The sequence below is a fragment of the Podarcis melisellensis genome (assembly GCF_964234715.1).
Source record: "Podarcis melisellensis genome assembly, chromosome: 15".
Lineage (NCBI taxonomy): Eukaryota > Metazoa > Chordata > Lepidosauria > Squamata > Lacertidae > Podarcis > Podarcis melisellensis.
The window spans coordinates 18,877,265-18,896,407 of NC_138532.1; the positions used below are offsets into that span (position 1 = coordinate 18,877,265).

The 19,143-nt window shown below is 42.3% G+C and overlaps 1 protein-coding gene across 8 annotated transcripts in view; it reads right to left on the minus strand.

Moving 5' to 3' along the window:
• TTC12 (tetratricopeptide repeat domain 12) overlaps positions 1–19,143 on the minus strand; it is a 38,531-nt gene that overhangs the window by 11,833 nt on the left and 7,555 nt on the right. For 6 of the 8 annotated variants that reach the window (XM_081889817.1, XM_081889818.1, XM_081889819.1 and 3 more), the window contains 12 exons: positions 17,899–18,050; positions 16,573–16,606; positions 15,577–15,654; positions 14,082–14,203; positions 10,399–10,458; positions 7,099–7,170; positions 6,472–6,532; positions 6,036–6,224; positions 5,724–5,793; positions 4,391–4,479; positions 3,210–3,378; positions 506–598 (listed from right to left, as the gene is read on the minus strand). In XM_081889817.1, the coding sequence (XP_081745943.1) occupies positions 506–598; positions 3,210–3,378; positions 4,391–4,479; positions 5,724–5,793; positions 6,036–6,224; positions 6,472–6,532; positions 7,099–7,170; positions 10,399–10,458; positions 14,082–14,203; positions 15,577–15,654; positions 16,573–16,606; positions 17,899–18,050 (1,189 nt within the window). The remainder of the gene's footprint in view (positions 1–505; positions 599–3,209; positions 3,379–4,390; positions 4,480–5,723; positions 5,794–6,035; positions 6,225–6,471; positions 6,533–7,098; positions 7,171–10,398; positions 10,459–14,081; positions 14,204–15,576; positions 15,655–16,572; positions 16,607–17,898; positions 18,051–19,143) is intronic. The other 2 variants (XM_081889821.1, XM_081889822.1) reach the window with 2 other exon arrangements.

The window sequence follows — 19,143 nt, forward strand, 5'->3', positions numbered from 1 at the left end:
TGACTCAGTGTCATAATTCACTAAGACAATATAGGGTGATGAACACTAACTCAGATGGCTTTGAAAGAGGAACAGACAAACTCATGGAGAACAAGGCCTTCAATGGATGCTAGTCATGATGGCCCTATGGAATCTCCATTGTCAGAGACAGCATACCAATGCCAGACCCAGGTGGGCTCGTGTATTCCAACATTCTGCTTCTCCCATCAACCAGTCAGATACCTCCAGGAAGGCCACAAGCAGGGCCTTCCCTCATTGTTGCTCCCCAGCAATTGGCAGGCAGCAATACATTGCCTCCCTTTACAAGCAAACCTCCATAAAACTATTCCAATCAAGATGACTCTTTAGAGATTTGCATCTTAGTGGTTGCCACCTAGGTCTTCTCAGACACAGGGTGCAAGTCCTCCCTGTTAAAGCAGTCTACAGTTTAGACATGAATGTCAGGATTCAGTAAACTCCCAAAGCTAGTTCTGGATGAGGAAGGAATCTAAGAAGAGCAGCTTACTTCTCCTCTGGGACTAAGCTGGTCAGCAATTTCAAGGCACATCTAGCTCTGCTGTCAAAAACCTTGATGAAGGACATAAAGATGTGTAGCCACCTGAAAAACAAAGCCAAACATGTCTTGGGTCAGCGAGATAGCAGAGATAAACAAGCAGGGAAGAATCCCAATTGGGCTGCTTAAACCTTGGATTTGCATTCCAAGTCACTTTGAATTTTTATTAGTACTAGGCACCTAACAAGAGAGGGAGAGGGGGAGACAGATAGACAGACAGACAGACAGACAGACAGACAGGTGAGGAGGGAAGCAGGGAGAACAGGACTAAGTTTTAGTGAGTACTTATCACTGAAAGGAAACAAACCCAAGCTACACTCAAAGTAATCACTCTCCCAATGAAAACTATCAATCCAAGTTTCTCTGATGCACCTTCTTTCATGCTAAGAAAAACACACAAAATAGATAGAGTGGGTGGGTGAGACGAGCAATTCATTGGCGTAGACAGGCAAATTATGTCATCTGGAACAGTAAGCGGTCAGTGAAATGTTGGGTCTTTTCTACAGAAGTGGACAAAGGAGTCTGACTCACCAAAATATAGCTGCATTATGAATAGAAATTCTATTTTTTTAAAAAAATGTATTTGCCTCAGTGTTGGAACTTCATGTTATAAAATGTTGGTACAAGTGTTAGAAATGTCTTTTGTTCCTCTGTGATTTCAAAATGATGTATTTAAACTTATGTCATTCTTCAACTGGGGGGATTGTCCAAGTTAAAAACAGCAAATCGAAGCAGATTATCCCTTTTGCACACATTTTTAATGCTGCACAGTGGCACTATAATCCTAGAAGTTATTGGTTCCAAATTCCAAATCGACTAGCACAAGCTTAAAACTAAAAAAAAATTGATGCAAGGTCTAAATGAAGCACAAGAAGAATGCAAGTGGATCTTTTTCTCCAAAATCAAATCAATAACTAAAATCTGTCCTGACTGCAGTTGGAAACACATGCTTATATAAGCAATTGTAGTGATGCTGATATCTTAACTGCAAAAATGTGCTTCAATATGAGGTTTACCACATTTTGCAAAAGTAAGAATTTTATGTCCCTTGCGCTTGACTATCTGAGTAGCATCAGTTAGGTTAAAAAAAGTGTTTTCCTTCACTCCTAGCATTTCATGCACTGGCTTACCAATCAGGTTAGCACAAAATGTCAACTCTGTCCTGTGTACTATAGCCCTAACGAGAGCAATGCTCTCAGACACACTGGATAGACCTTTAAATCTCTTGAAGAAGCAGCAAGAGAGAAAGCAGCTGCGGCTCATTCACTCCCTGGTCCTGACATCTGCCATAGCGGCAATGTGGCACACCCAGAGAATACAGCAGCTATGACAGAGCTGGGAGAGAATAGATAGGAATTCAGTCTGCTGCTGTCTTGGTGGCTCCATCACCCTCAATGCCAGGAGAATAGCTTTGAGTCCCGAACGGCTGCAAATTCATCTACACCTCACCTTCTGCTAAAGCTTTGCAAATTGCTGCTCCATCCGCCATGTAGGGCTATGGCAAAACTAGACAAGCTTAAACCACACTTTCCAAGCAGGCAAGAGCACAGCCTTTTACCATGATACCAGGTGGGACTTCTTCAACACACTAAGCTGCCTTTTAATTCCTGGCTAGGCTTACAAACAATGCAAAACAGTGAAGTATTTTGCTTTAATTACACCACTGAGATATCATTTCCCCCAGAGATTGTGTTTCTTTTTTCTTGGCGGGAATTTTTCTTTATTACCAGCAAACTTATTACTGTAGGTGGGGGGACCCAGGGAGATCAACGTGTGTTTCCCCAAAGGAATTAAGGAGCAGCCGTATTGCTTCAGCTTGTCTATAAGTGCTTTGCCACTTCTGAACTCTGGTGCCCAGCAGGAAGGAGCTGTTGCTGAAGGAGGAGGAAGCAGAATCTCCCTACCCCCATTCCTTTTCCTGCTTTCCACCCAAAGGGACAGCCGGTGTGTAGGATTGGATGAGCACAGGGGTGGGGAGCCTCATGCCCAGGGGCCAAATCCAGCCCTCCGGGCCTCTCGGTTTGGCCCTTGGAACTCTTAGAGAATATGTCCCCCTCTTCAAATGCTTAACTGTGACTATGTTTCCTTCTTGCCTGGATGGAGAGAGGGGTGAGAGAGATACAAGGAGGCAGGCAGGCAATTCTGGTGCTTGTGTGGCTGGAATGTGCCCTTCTGTCGCACCTACTATTCTGCCCACTTTTGCATCAAGCACCCTGAACATGTGGACCCTGAAGGCTGCCCATGAGGGAATCTGAGGGAAGGCTGCCCTCAATCTGAAAATTGTTTGCCACCCCTCAGTAAGTGGCTGCTTGACAGTGGAAAGTGAAGTGTAAGCCCCAAGGCCAAATGCAAAATTCTTCAGAAACTGGTAAAAGGAAGTCAAGTCAGACTCAATGAAGACAAGCCCAGTTCCCAGTCCAAAAGCAAAAGATGCTGAAGATGCTCCTCGAACTTTAAAAACCAAGGTCCCATTCCAAGCAGTCTGAGAAGCTAACACTGGGACTGAAAATACGTAAGATGCTTGTATTGCTCATAATCTCAGCTTCAGAGACTGAGCCCCAACATGACTGTTTCAGCCCCGACAATTTTTCCTGCTCTTCCTTGTTTCTGCAGAAGGACTGGGACTGCTTAAGCAAGCCAGGTTAAAATACAGTACCTAGTTGTGTCCAGGTGTCGGACCAACAGCATCCTCCCATTCTCTGTTTCTGCATAGAGAGAAAGCAGGGCTAAGCACTCTTCTTGGATTTCGGGCACCTCAGAGAGCAGCAGAGAAGGAAGTTGCAGGTTGACATCAGGATGAGTGAGAAGCAGGCGCTGGTTCTCCTCTGGAAAAGAAAACAAGAAAGAAAAACAAGAAAATTTCAGCTTGCTCCACCAGGTGCTCTGAAAGTCTTTTGTCAGCAATTTTGTCTCTGTTCCAAAATCACTCAGCTATGTGAGCACTGCTCTGTCATCTGCTTGAGGGATATGTCTGTAGGAGTAATGTAAAAGGAAGAGTGTTCTGTCTGCACTCTCCATTACTCCCTTTCCCTCCCTCTCTCCTCCCTCGTGCCATTTCTAAAGGGCAAATTATATATCTCATTCATACATGAGAAGCAATTCACATGTCTCTTTTAGTCCTACCTTTCAAGCATCACTGGAGGACACAAGAAGTGCAGCTTAAGGCTTAATTTGAACAACTTCATGCTCCAGAAACTTGTCTAGCTTATTTCTCTCCACCATCTTTTTGAAAGTCCATTCCCTAAAGAAAGAAACCTCTGGTCCCTCTGGCTGTATCCTACAACCATCTCATTTCTGAGAACATGCCTTCAGAGAAAGCTTGACGCTAGCCAGACTCCGTTGTCTAACACAAATGTGAGACTGAGCCATGTCTAACCATTTCAATCTGGCACTGACACATAACTCAAGTCAAGGATTTGCAGAACCACATGGACACAAAAGACAATAAAATGATGCAAAACATCTCCCCTGGGGTAATCTTGCTACACCACTGCCATTATTAACTGCAAAGGACTATTAGTTATTAATAGCTAAGAAAGTGCTCCTGAGGTCCAAGCACAAGCAAAGAGGAGGCCAAGGTGGGAGTTCCCAGAAGTAGATTGAATATAAAAAGTTTAATGGGCAGAAGCTTTGTGAAGGGCCTCAGGGAGTTGTTAGTGGGAAGTCCAGAGGCTCACTGCTAATGCTGTACTTGCCGTAATTACATTTGACCTGCAAATCTTTGCTGCAGGATCTTGGAAAGATGAGCACTCGCAGGAGTGAATCACTGAAAGCAATGCTTCCAAGCAGAGTCAAAGCCGTATTCATAATACATTAACAATAATTGATGTTGCTTACCATTGTCTTTGCAGGCTGCTTGCCACAGAAGGAGAATGGAAATAAACAGCTCCACTTCATCAGGGGATTTTGTCTTGGTGTGGAAGACCCTGGAAAATAAACAGGTTCATTAAACGTCAAGGAGAGGGGCAGGTCCTAGGAGATGTGTTGGTCCCACAGAATAAGGAAACATGAAGCAAGTGAGGCACAGCCTTTTGTTTGGACAAACTGGGGTTTAAAACATTGGTGCAGGCTTTGGAATCACGAAAGGTGCTTTCTCAGGCTGGATGTTACCCAGCCAGGCCATGTATTTTTTTACACAACAATGTTATGCTGGCAAAAAAATTGTTCCCCCCAAAATGCAACTCAGGGCCACACTAGCAGAGAGTGCAGGATTTTATCTGTCTACTTAGAAAGCAAAAACTGATGGTCTGTCTCAATATAAGGCAGCTCCCTATGTTCTTATACCTCAGTTCTAAGCTTTAACATTTCTCCAGGTGCCGTACAAGAGGCCTCCTGTTTTCTCCCAGAAGGCCATTAAAAGATTATTCCCATCCTAATGGATTGAATCACTGCGGACTTCAAGATACCATTCAAGTTACTATTACATTTTGCACAGACGGCTTTTGCTCGCATTCACTCATTCCACTTACAGCTCCCCTGGATCTCTCTTTGTTCTGTTTTCCGAAAGAATTAAAAAGAAATCAGCAGTGAACAAATGTCTTTGATCTCCTCCAGGCATCAGATTTAGGCAGCTGAGAGTAGCACTTAAAGTCACCAGAGTTATTGCTTTTCAAGAAGTACAACTTAGCACATTGCAAAAATGAAACAATATGAAGCAAGGAGCTCATAAATCTTGCAGGAAGATCCTCTGCTTTGATTCTAAAAACATTAAAGATACTGAGAAAAAGTTCCAGCAGTTAGAGCAAAGGGGGCCTGAACTCCCTTCCTGGTGAAAATCAGCAAAGTGTACACTGCCTTTGGCTGAAACTAGTGGAGGTCTTCCGCCTTGGGTGAATGTGGTGCTTTAGAACTCCTAGATCTGATACCCTTTTATGTTATGCTTTCCTAACCTACACTTACCCTCAGGCTTGACAAATTAAAAAGACTAAGTCTTTGGAAGGAGCATGGAGGTTGCACCAAAGTCAATTTTCCTTTACACATCCAAAAGAGCAGATTTTTTTGTGTGTGCAAAGGGTCACCTAGAAGTCAGTAAAACTTTGCAACTGGCTGCCACATTATCGGCTGATCAGCCCATCTGAATTTCATACGGGCGATTGTGTTTCTTGGAAATAGACTTGCTATTGCTCTGGCCTGTAACACCCTTCTGTTCTCTTCAACTGAGATACCTTACCGTTGTACGACTGCGTTGTCATTGATGATACTGAAGCCATTGTTTGTCCTAAATAAGGCTTGCTCAGTGCCTGTAACAAATTCAAAGATAATCATGTCAGAGAAGTATCATGACATGCTCACCCAATACCCAGAGATTAGAAGCAAGATCACTAAAGTCAGGGCTGACAGAGGGAGCAGCAAGCAGCATAGCACACACCACTCAAAACAGTGTTCTTCGGGGCTTTCAGTAAGCAGCATTTCAGGTCACAAGTGCTGAGCACCTCTCAAACATGAGGCCTGCTACTTATATGCACATCCTGGGGATACTCACAGTCTTTCATCAACGCAGTCAGAAGCCTAATCCCATCCGCATAGTACAGAATGTTCTCATCAGGGATGCGGAGCTTCTGGAGCAACTCCTTCACTGACACAGCTGTGTGTTTTCCAGATTCAAGCTCCTCCATGGCCCTCTCCTCCTCATGCTGTCTTTTCTCCTCCAAGTCTACTTGGTGTATGTAGTCTGAAAGTCCAAAGGGGGGGGGGGGGGATATGTAGACCTAAACAGGACACATAACCTATAGCAAAAACTAATGGAACGGAATTCAGTGAACGTAAAGCACAGTGTTCCAATTAAGTGTCGGGTCCTGGTGCTTAAGTAGCAGCAAGCCAGAAGTACAAACATCGTGTTTCAAAATACAGGAAGCTAGTTTAAAGTCAACAGCAGGATGGCAGCAGCAGGAAAGTGAAAGGCTCTTTATACTCCTTACCTTTGCACAGCTTCTCTTTTCCAGGATCAATGTCTAAAATCTTCAGGTAGCATTCTCTGGACTGAAAGAAAAAGGGCAAGATTTTACAGGAGGGACAATTACAGGAGATCCATCAATGGGGGATTTCCTCCCAATGCAAATACTGACTTCAGAGGAAATAGGTTAAATTTAAAGAAGGGCAAGAAAGGGTTACATTTCCCCCTCCATGCCTGCTCTGAAACTATTCATTATCAAACATTCCTGTAGACAGGCACTAGAAAGGAAATTCTACTTTTTCTCCTGGGTATCTCCAACCCAGACATGGATCAACTCCTTTGTTTTTCCTCCCGTGGAATAGAGACAGCCAGTGATTTAAAATTAAACCCATAAAAAAGCTTTGCAACATTTTCGTCAGCAAGTTAACTGCAAAAGCAGCAAACCTACACATTCTGAACATGATATCATCAGGACCAGGCTGCTTAGCTACCTTCTTTTTGGCGCCCGACTTTCTTTCTAAAAACAAATAACCATGTAAGAACAAACAGAAGTCAGCAGTGTGAAAACCGATAGAATTCTGGATAACTGTCTAAATGAATGTTTAAACTGGCATAGAACAGATATGAATGCCTAAAAGTCAACAGGTCTTACCTTACTGTATTGCTTCTGGGCCAAATATGCTTTCCCCATGTGGAAGAGAGCTTTGATGCATTTTTCATCACACTGTATTGAACAGAATTATTCAGTCAAGCCTTCAGCTATTGGTGTCCACTATTGACCTGGCACTACACAATAACAGCAACAGTCAGTTACTACAAACTGACAGTTGTTCCGTACCTTTAGAGTACTATCTTATAACAAAGTCTCCCACCGAGCCAGGACAAAGTCCAGGTACACAGGAAGCTGCCTTATACCATGTCAGACTATTGGCCCACCCAGACACACTGACTGGTAGGGTTTCAGGCAAGGGACATTCTTAGCCCTACCTTGTGATGCTGTTGGGGATTGAACCTGGGACCTCATCTATGCTCTGCCCTTGAGTTCTGGCTTTTCCCAGACTCATAGGGAAATGCCATGCTAACCAACTGCCTACCACCCTTAGATGGAATGCCACTGCAGGATGCTAAGGAGCCTGGACTTTGGCCATGATTCAAAACACAAGGCAACCAACAAAGTTTTTAAGAAACCACATTCCAGCCACTTGAAAATGTCTCCAGATTGACTGAAACAGGGTTTCCCAAACGTGGGTCTCCAACAGTTTTTGAACTACAATTCCCATCATCTCTGACCACTGGTCCTGCTAACTAGAGATCAGGAGACCCAAGTTTGGGAAACCATGGCCTGGCAGTTGAAGAGCTGGTAATGGTCTGTTGTCGTGTTTCTTTTTCAAACCCTGAGCACAGAATGGTGAACCTGTGCAGCAGGTATGTTGTAATTAGAAGGCAGTGATGTTCTCTTGGGGCCCAAGAAGTGAAATCAAATAGATTGATCTAATTCTTAAAGGTGTCTGCTATCAGGACATCTAAAACGCTGTTCAGCCAACCTGGCAGGAAATTATACTGAAATGTGGTCATCGCTTATACTGACAGATACTCACCAGACTTTTGGGGAAAGCAGCTGTTTTGCTGCACCTTTGCTGGCCTGCTGTCTAGTGCTTCCACCCTCACCCCGCTAAATCAACATCACTTATGATATTACAAGCGGCAGGAAAAACAATCTTTCAGAAAGCTTTCAAGGCTTCAAATCCTAAGTGGACATTAGTCTTTCTTCTCATCTTAAAGGCAAATGACTGGGACAGCAACACCAACATTGGAAGACAAAGGAGCTTTTGGCTGCAGGTACTTACAGGATCACAGCCAAGGACAACATTCACTCAACATCCACTGACAGGCAGGGCTGCAAGAAGTGGCGTTAATGTGCCTTCTGGCTTTGGGGAGTGAACAGCCCAAATACAGAATGTCAAAAGCCAGTAAAGACTGGCGGCAGATGAAAAATCCTAGTCAGATCAGGATATAGGGCTATACCCTTGGAACCCTGACAAAATAAGGAGAAATTATTCATCGAGAAAGGACAAAGAGAAAGGAACTGAGTTGGGGAAATGCACAAGCAGATTAACCCTATGGCTGTGAAACTGCAGATTCTCAGCCAAAAACAGCAACATCGCTCCCACCCACATACAACATAGAGGACCTCTTGGAAGAGCACTTTAATCTGCAACTAATAAGCAAGCTGACTACATGGGAAGTAGCAGCTGGAGTGCATTTCCCAGGCAATCCAGGAAAGAGTTGCCTGGCATAACTCCTCTTCCAGCTCTGTGGAGGGACAAGCTGTAAGACATTCTATGAAACCCTAGCATAGGGATCCTCCAGGCAAAACACAGGGTGCCACCTTGGCAGCCCAAGGAGCACAAATGCCTGAGGAATCACTCCAGGTGGTCATACGGGAGCCTATGGCTGAGTGAATCTCACAGGGTGACTGCATAAATACTGATGAGAGTGGAAACAGGCTCTTGCTGATTGGAGGAAAGAGCCCCAGCTCACGGAACAGCATCTGTTTTGCATGCAGAAGGTCTGCGGTTCCATCTCTAGGGAGGGCTGGGAACACCCGCTGCCTGAAACCCCAAAAGCAAATGACAGTGTAGACAATACTGAGCTAGCTGGAACAGTATTCTGACTTCCTGTACTCCAGTATACGTTTTGTGGGCTTTTTAAAGAACCAAGAAAATCAGATTTCAAATGGCAGCGGATCAGCTGGTCTCTTCTGCCTTAAGTGAATGCCACAAACTCATGAATATCTTAATATATCTGAGGTGACACAATTGAGCTTTGTCAGCAATGCACTGCTTAATGGAAATCAGAATTTTAAAAAAATCACTTAAAATGCATCATCGTTCAGCTCTTCCTTGTTCTGGGTGTCAAGTGAATATGTCAATGTCACATATGCTCAGGGAACTGAACAAGAATATTAATCTTCAAGTTTTACACATATCTTAGAAAGTGTCACAAGATAATTAATTTATCATGAATTACATCAGTCTTTAATTAAATATTTGAATTTAAACAAATGAGAAATTGGGAGATTTGTTCCATAAAGGAGAGATACAAATGTTAAAACTTCTCTGCTCTGGGACATCTAGCATCTCATTTAGGTTTTTAATGAAAAGTCAGAAACTGTGTCCAGGAAGACAACTTAGTGTCTCTTAAGGAAACATAGGACTTAATTTTAATCGAGTAATCATAACCAATGCAACACCTTTCTTTAACTGCAAATAATTTTGGAATCTTTAACATATTTTGACCTCCTGAGATTTCCATTATATGGAACAGGCTCGTGAACATAAGAACTCTACTGGACTAGATGTGCATCTAGTCTAGAATCCTGTTCTCAGAGGTCATCCAAATACCTCTGGGAAGCCCATCAGTAAGATATGAGAGTAATGGCACTCTCCCCATTTGTGATAGCCAGCAACCAGTAAGGGAGGTAATATATTCAAGACTAGTAGCCTAGTCATGATAGCCATTTTACCACCAGAAATATGGTTTGAGAGAGTGATTGGGTTGCCTAACAGCAAGGACCCCTTGATCCAAGTGAGGATCTTCATCTACCTGGCCTGACTATCATCTGCAAGTGCCATCACAAAGCAAGAGAGAGGTTCATGGCAACAAAGGGTGGCGAAGCATAGAGGTTTGGAAAAGCATGAGAGTTTTCTCATGATGCTCTAGAATAGCTACTACCTCCCTGTGCCATGAAAAGTGGCTCATCTGGCTGCCTAAACTTTCCTTGGGGTACTTTTTTCTTTTAATGGTTGGTTTGTATTTAATAGCTTGGAAGATGGATCTACCCAGTCCCTCCATCACCTGTATTGTCTCATTCACACACCACTAGGTTGAATGTACCCAACACTTTCCCTCTTCAGAACTGGCCAGCTGAGAAATGTAGGGGGTCTCTTACCCTTAAAGCCCAGTCACAGTCACTGATAGCTTTTTCATAGTCTTGCAACTTGATGTAGGCCTGAAACAAAATGGATCAACAGAGGACTATAAGTTGAAGTACAGTTGCTAATTAAAAGACAGGTCATTTTTGTGAGTCTTTCCTTGTTCAAAGTATTCAACTGATCTCAGCTAATTAATTAAACTCAATTAAAGTGATAAAACCTGCACACACTCTGGAAAGGCTACAAAAAGTAACCCTTGAGAGATGCTCCTTACTCTCCCAGGCACACCTTCACAGAGTCTTCAATTAAATTAAACCAGAGAAAACAGGGAGAGGTCAAAAAGCATTGAACCCATGATCAGAAATGGTGCTCTAGGCCTCTGGGTTTAAGGCAATGAATTCCAGCCCTGTTTCAATTATTGTCAAAAGCACCATTAATTAGAACAGAAGCTGTTCCTCCTACAAAGGCATTTAAGAGTTAAAGTCCTAAATCAGAGGAATCTGACTCTTCAAAAAGCTGCAGGTCAAAACTACAATATTACAGATGTGTCTTGCATCAGTTGGCTGTCCTGTGAGAGATGAATCTAAGAGTTCGTGACTGACCACATGATGTAATAGCCTCTTAAAATGCTTGACAAAATGACAGTACAGATCTGGAGAGTTCCACTCATGATGTGAAGTGCATAGAGTTCTTTATGAAGGATGAGCAGTGGCACTTTGCGAGCTTTCAAATAATGTGTCCTGGAGTTTTTATGCTGCCAGTTAGGCACTGTAGTGGACAACCTGGTGACCAAGATATACCCCAAGGGAAGGGAAGTAACTTGCCCCGACACACCCCATGCTTTCCAGTGTGTAAAGCCTGTCAGCTCCCCAACCCTATGACATGTTGGGACCAGGAAAGCTTGAATCACCTGCTAATGGATACTCCAGAACACACACACACACACACAAATATCTAAGGACTCTGATATTTTAAGAGCCCCCAAGGAGCCACAGATGCACACTGTCTTACACCACTTTTGTACCAGAGAATTTGGCTTCATTTTTTAGCATCTTTCAGGATGTTAGTAGTAGCCATGTAGCATGCCTGAGTTGCATCCCCTTTAACAGAGCAGAATGCAGGATAAGTGGAATTGAATGAGCTTTGTCAAAGAGCAGAGTCTGCAATATTCTCCCAGTAACTTTCGGCCATATTTTCTCCTAGATATCCTATTAATATTCATTGTTGAGAAATGGCAAGAAATTGGCAAGAAATGAAGCACATCAAATCCTATTATAAGGAATGTGAAAGGTGACGCAAGAATTGCACAGAGCTGCTTGTAGCTCATTTTGAACATGCTTAGATTCTAGAAAGGCCCACAAAGACTATGCCTATGTTCTCATTTGAAGGTGCTGAAGGTTTGGCTACATTACAAAGGAGCAACTGTAATGCACATTTAGCTGAATTATTTGTGCCTCCAAAAGGGTATTGGTTGGAAACAGGGCAAACACTTTGAGTTTTACCTTTGGTCTCCATCCTGCACTCAGCTATCACCTGTGGCACCTAGAAGCTGTCAGCCTGTGACAGAGGCCACATCCTGAGATACGACTTTGACTGGTCAACCAGGTGAGGGTAGCTGATGGGTCTCAAACCCTTGGTTAGTTAGGGACTTCCCCTGCATGCGAAGACAGACTCTGGCAGATGAAACTAATAGTGGGTCAAACTGTTAAATAGGCAGCTACTGCACCTGCTGTGTGCAGAGGGAAGAAAGGGGCAGATGGGGCTCATCAACCTGGGAAGGTAGGAGAAGGAAACACTGATCCTAAACCACCACCACGCTACAGGATATCTTCGGGAGAAGAAAAGGCTAAGGATTAAACCCTACACAAATCTGGAGTAGTGTCTCCAAGACGGATGCATGGTGCCTTGTACGCCTCCTTCTGTCAACTCCTGCAGTCAAGCTGGTGCCAAACGTATTTTCCTCCCCTTTGGACCACATCAGCGAGGCCAAGAGGAGGGCCTTGTTGTCTGGGTAGACCAGGACCTCCATACCCACAACTGGCCTCCACAGTCACTTATGGACTCATTGTTAAAACCGTGTTTATGGAAGACAATCTTACTCGACTACGAGTAATAGAAGAAGAAGAAGAAGAAGAAGAAGAAGAAGAAGAAGAAGAAGAAGAAGAAGAAGAAGAAGAAGAAGACGAAGACGACACACTGCCTAGACTTGCACTCCAGGGAGGTCATGTTGGTGTTGCTAACACAGTGGTTTGACTTCACCCCCAGAGGTGCGCTCCATTATCTCTCGAGACAGACTAATGTAAACAACAGTGTATTCAAAACTTAGCTGAATACCACCCCTTTTTAAAACCCACTGTGCTATACTACCGGTAATCCCACCAATCTATACTTTTATTTTGAACCTGTCATGCCTCTTATATATGCATCCTTCTTATGTATCCATATGAACTAGCACAATTTATTGATTTCTTTACTTTACATATGCATATCCCACCTTTTAAGAACAGATTCGCTGAATGACAATTTACAATTAAAATAATAAAAGCAACAAAATCTCACAATTAATAAAGCAGCACAGCATAAAAAGAAAGTAACCAATAACAAACAAACATATAAAAAAAATTAGGGACAATGATGTTTTTAAAGTCCATGTAAAAATAGACAAAGAGGTGGCTTGTTGGATATCCCTGGGGTGAGAATTGCAAAATCTTAGTGCCAGCATGGAGAAGGCCCTATCTCTGGCACAATCTCTGATTTCTTTTTGGCAGGGCATGGGGCGGGGGACCTGAAATGGCAACCTTGGATATTATTATTATTATTATCAATAATAATAATAATAATAATAATAATAATAATAATAATAATAATTGAATTTATATACTGCCCTATACCCGCAGGTCTCAGGCCATTTCCCAGAATAAAATCAGAATATAAAACCACAAAATACATAATCAAAATAAAAACAACAACCCAATAGCCCAACACTTTTTAAAAGGGCATTGGGATGGTTTCACATAAGCAGAGGAAACCTTTCGAATATCCAGGTCCCAGATTGCTTAAGCAGATGATGCTTCTGACTACTGCACATGATTGGACGTCATTTGAAATCGCATAATTTGGCAAGCCTGAAAGTTTCAGTGGTTAGCACTGTTTACTAAATAAACATGCTAATTTAGACAACTCTGTGGAACACCAGAAAATGTTGTGATGGAAATGGAAAATGCCCCTATGCCAAATCCCAAAGTCAAAATTTGCCTGAAAACGTGCATCACTGATGCTCAGCTGTGCAATTCTCATGAGAGAAGCAGGCGATGCGTTGGCGGATAGGTGGTTACTAGGAGGGCAAAAGTAAGCCAAGGCCATACAGTCCGGGGGATCATGCAATGCATAAAGAAAATGAATGCATTTCAAATGCAGGAGATCAGGCAAGAGTTGGTGACCCAATGTTACAAACGACTAGAATAACATTGCCATGTTTTCCTTCCAAGTTCATAATATTATCTTCCAATGTGAAAATAATATTATTTTCCAGATAAAGCATCGTTTACCAATAAACTAGGCGGTCTGTTTCAATTGCAACCATGAATCTATGGCTTTATCTTTAGCTCTGGTTATATTCAGACTGAGATTAGATCACCAAATCAACTACATGTTGTGGGGATAAAGTGGTCATCATTTGTTGTTCTTGCCCCACACTGACCTGTGCTCTATTGGTGTACAGAACCTGCATATCCTTTTGCTTCTTGAGGCCTTCAGTGTACTTCTGAATAGCCAGTGCATAGTCCCCTTTGCTGAAAGCATCGTTCCCTTTTTCTTTCAGTGCTGTGGAAATGATAACCAGATGCATAAAAAGCCTTTGTTAGGCAAGACCCAGAATGTTGGTTGGAAAGTAGGTGGGGTGGGGGGTATGAACCAACATCCTGATTCACAATAAACAACTAGGACTTGAGCTGCAAGATTCTCATATCCTGTTAAACCTTCATCAACTCCCGTTGCCGTTGCTGAGCAGTAATAACCTGACGTTATTAAATATTTGACCACCATAAACTATATTTGAAGATACATGAGCAGTCAAATGATCAATTGTTCTTTGACTATGCCTTATCAGTGCTGGTCACAGAATCTGTGGCGGCAGGACCCTCCCTCTGTAGCCTGAGGTGTGACCCAGACATTTTATGAAATCTTATGTGTACAACTGTAGCACTGGTTTTTATTATCTTTTCTATTTTATCTCATGGTATGCTACTTCAATAGCTTTGTGCAACCCGTACAGCACATAGGCGACAATTATTCACACAATTAATATTCTTGTTCAAAAACAGTTTTTCACCATTTATCAGATTTGTGAGAATAAGACAACTACTTACAAAATGCCATAAAAACTTATGTTATCTAAAATAAAGTGAACTTGCAGTATCAGATTTTACTAAGTTCTTACAACTTCTTGACGCAATTTTTGTTTTTTCTTGTTTTTTAGGTAAGTTCAAGAAGGTAGCGATGTTCCTGGTAGCTGTGAAGATGAAAGACAGGGTGCCAGCGTTCTATCCCCGTTTCGCCCTAGCAATCCATAAAGTTGAAGAGCTGCTATTTCGTCCTCAGTAGTCTTGAGCCATTAATGTGTCTATTAGTGCTAAATGTAGTTATAGAAACAATTTCTTGGCTTAAGCATAAAGAACTGAATAGCTTAAGACTACTGAGGAAGCCCAGGAAACTGTGCTCAGGGAGTGGACTATCAGCCAACCCCAATAAACTGGCCCTGTCAATTACCTACCTTCTTCTTGAACTTACCTAAAAACAAGAAAAAAACAAAAATTGAGTCAAGAAGTTGTAAGAACTTAGTAAAATCTGATACTGGAAGTTCACTTTATTTTACATAGCTTATAAGTTTTCAGGGGATTTTGTAAGTAGTTGTCTTATTCTCCCAAATCTGATAAATGGTAAAAAAAATTGTTTTTGAACAAGAATATTAATTGTGTGAATAATTGTCGCCTATGTGCTGTACGGGTTGCACAATCATTATTAACGGCACAGGTTGTATTTCTTCAGCAACACTTCAATAGCATTGGCACAGTGGTTTATAAATCTGTAAAATAAATAATAAATAAAACAGAACAGCTTCATCACAGGTTAAAACCAAGGTTTCTTTCTAGACAGCTCCCACCCCTTCCCCTGACGTGTCAAAACCAAACTGTTACCGTTTGCTAAGGCTTCATTGTGCTTCCTTTTCCTTGCTCGCTCTTTGGCATCCTTTTCTAAAACGGCCATGAAACTCTCTAAAAGCCAAGAAAGTGGAGATGCAAGTTCAATCAAACAAAAAGAGCTTGATCGCTTTGGAAAGGGGAAAGATGAAGGTAAAATTGAAGAGCAAAGGCATATCTGAGATGTGAAATGGAAATTGAAAAGGGCTGTTTCATTAATGTGACATCAAATCAGAACAGGGGTAATAAGCTTCCATTTAAACAGAGACCCATAGCGGTGATAGTGATTTTAATCCCTACATTTCAAAAAACCCACATTTCTAGGCGACAGGGTCTTTCTAGTTTCTGGATAATGAAGTGATTAAAAGATACTGAAAAGCTCTTCTTCACACACTGAAGATGCAAGCCATCAGGGCTTGTTATGTAGATGAATGAAACCAGTTCTGGCTTGGGAATTTAAAAGAAAAAGTGGCTTTAATGGTATAAGATGCCGCAGGATTAATAGAGAGAACTGGCATTCCAGTCCCTCAACTAGATACAGGGAACTGAAGGAGCCAATCAAGGCAAAGGGGAAAGAGTCTGAGGACATGTCAACACTGCCCACCCCTTAACTCACGTGCAATTAATTGTAGGGCTCTGACAAAGAACAGCAGAATTGCTACTACCATGACACTCCGTCCTCATAGAGGTGTATGCAAGCTACCTGGATCTGATGGGGTAGCCGGTCTATAGGTTGACAGTAGACAGACAGCCAATCTGTGAAACAGGATCTGTTCCTTTTCACTCCATGCGTCCCCACAAACAAAAACAGCAGAGGAGTCTCTTGGGATACGGCTTTCTTTCAAGACCCACCCATACGTGGGCAAATGTAGAACCTGGGCTAGAGTTTGCTTACAATACATGTATGCATCCTTTGTTCAACCTGCATATCACAGAGATTCCTGTAGTACTCCTAGTTTAAAATACACTGGAGCAATGTGTTGAGCCGCTTACCTGGATTCATTGTTTCCTGCTGATCTGGCAAATCCTAAAAGAGGTACATCAAAGCAAAAAGTTAGTTGCAAGTTCAGAGGAAGAAAGAACATGCTGCAACATACTGCTTGGCTGTGAGGTTTTTTTAATGGTACCTGCTGCATGAAAAGAAAATGAGGCTCATTTTTCAAAGCCACTTAAAAAATAATAATAACCTATAATAACCTCAAAAAGAAGAACATTTTCAACAGCTGTCAAAATTAATTCCGCCAGGAGCATTAAAAACCACGGGAAGGAAACAAAACAAACTCCCTCCCACCCAGTAATTCGGGGCTTAGGAAACTAAAATCAATTTGGAGAAGGATTTTGCAGACACTTCAATAGGGTAAATTGCCATTGTGGACTGACACTTTAAAACAGCAATAATGGCATGCTGTTGTACATTTCATAATTAACGTCCCAATTTGACGAAAACTCCTGCTGTCAGTGTTTTATTTGTTTTTTGCAGGGGGGGGGGGTGTCAAGCTTCTACTAGCCCAGAATAAAAAAGTGTGTGAGTTTCATAATTGGAGCCAGTTTAATTTTGCTACAGCTGATTGAGGAAGTTAGTCCGTCTGTATCTAAACATGCAGAACAATGGGGTGGAATGAGATGACGGAGTCCCATAGTGATAGAATGGTCAGACTGTCTTTAGATTGCAAAATAGGGTGAGATTACAGGGTCCCCAAAATGGCAGAATGGTCTGTTGCACTTCAGGCTACAGATTAGGGGATGCCATTTTTTAAAAAAAAAAAAACCTTAGAAAATTAGCACAAGAAGAAGAAGGCTGGGCTAGAATGCTATTTTCAACTTGCAGGGTTTTTTTAAGGTGAAAAATGGCAGCCCTCACATTGCAGTCAGAAGTGGCATAGGCCAATCTACTAACATCTAACTGTGCTGCCAATGTGGGTGCAGGCCTCAGTCAGCTACACCCAAGTACAGTCTGAACTGTCAATGAAAATGGGCAAACACAATAATCAGAGACAATCAAAGCAAGGAAACAGCAGGAAAGGGCTATAAAAAGGAGATTATTTCTCCTAATATTGACACACACTGTTCTCAAATAACAGTGGTATTTCGTTTTAATATTATGTGCACTTAAGCAACGTTGGGAAATGATACAGCAATTAGCAGCATACTGAGAAACCTTAAATAGTTCTTCCAAGAAAAGAAACTCGACAAAAGGCAAAAGTGGCACCCTGTAAACAGAAGTCTCACCTGGTTTGCTATATAATAGCTTAAAAGTACAATATGTAATTGTTCAAAGTCCCCTGTACCGTCAGGGTACGAGGATTAGCGTAGCTTTACCGGGGCTCGTGTATTGATGCATGTTCTGTCCACTGTGGGCTTGTGTTTATCCTCACATTTGACAGCAGTGGAGTTTAATCTTTTCTCTGTATCTGCAATGGCTTTCTCCTGGATAGAGGGGTCTGTGGAATTCAGGCCTTGAATCAGGTTGGCTGGAAACAGGAAGAAAAACGAAACTATTAAGCATGGAATAGAAAAGTTGTCAGACAAATAAGGAGTTCACTCCTGCCCTGAGTAATAGGCTTCAGAAATTTACATCCCACTGCTTCTGCACACGGCCTCCAGGGCAACGAGCAAGTAAAGGACAAATAAGAAGGACAACAAACAAATCAATAAAAGCCACCGGGTAATACAAAGTATAAGAGCATAACAAAGTATAAGAGCATAACAAACCAACCAGAGAAAAGCTAAGCCAAATAGAAATTTGCCTGCCCTCAACAGCAGCCTCCTCTGCTGCCATCAAGGTGTGGCAGAAGCTGGAGCACCTGCTGGTGGATGGGCCACCACACAGCAAGAGCATCATGAGCATGCGGGCATTGCTGGACATCTTGGTCGGCTTCTACACCAAGGGCAGCCACAACTCAGTACTCTAGAGGGACAGGCTTGTCTCTGAATTCCTCAAGGGGGAAGGGACCTCCTGATTATCAAGAGCAACATATAGAATCATAGAGTCATAGAGCTGGAAGGGACCACATGGGTCATCGAGTCCAACCCTCTGCAATGTAGGAATCTTGTGCCCAAATGGTGCTCAAGCCCACAACCCTGAGATTAATAATAACTAAGCTATCAAACTTCCTCATCAAAGGTGCCACGGAGCAGGCTACCCAGAGTCAGCATCCACCTTACCATTAGTGGTAGGCCCAAGAACCCCATCATCTCCACCACGGCCCACTACCCAAGGACCCCAGCCAGTGCAGTATCTGGCTGAGCTGGCTTAACAGTGGGCATTATGTGTATTTTATGTGTATTTTAGTCTTTGGGGACATGGAGAACGTGTGGATGAACTTAACAGTACTTAGCTTTTAGTTGCTATTTTGTTAGTGCTGTTAATATTGTTTTATAGATTATAAAGGCCACGCTGATTTGTTAATCATATAATATGACTTTTGTTGTAAATGTGATGTTCTAGCTAGAATCCTACAAATCTGATATTTGTAGGAAAACAAATCTTCTATCCCTTGTGGTTGCACAGATGTGTTTTAAATTGGAATGGCAAAAGGAAAACTGTAATATTGGGTTTTTGGT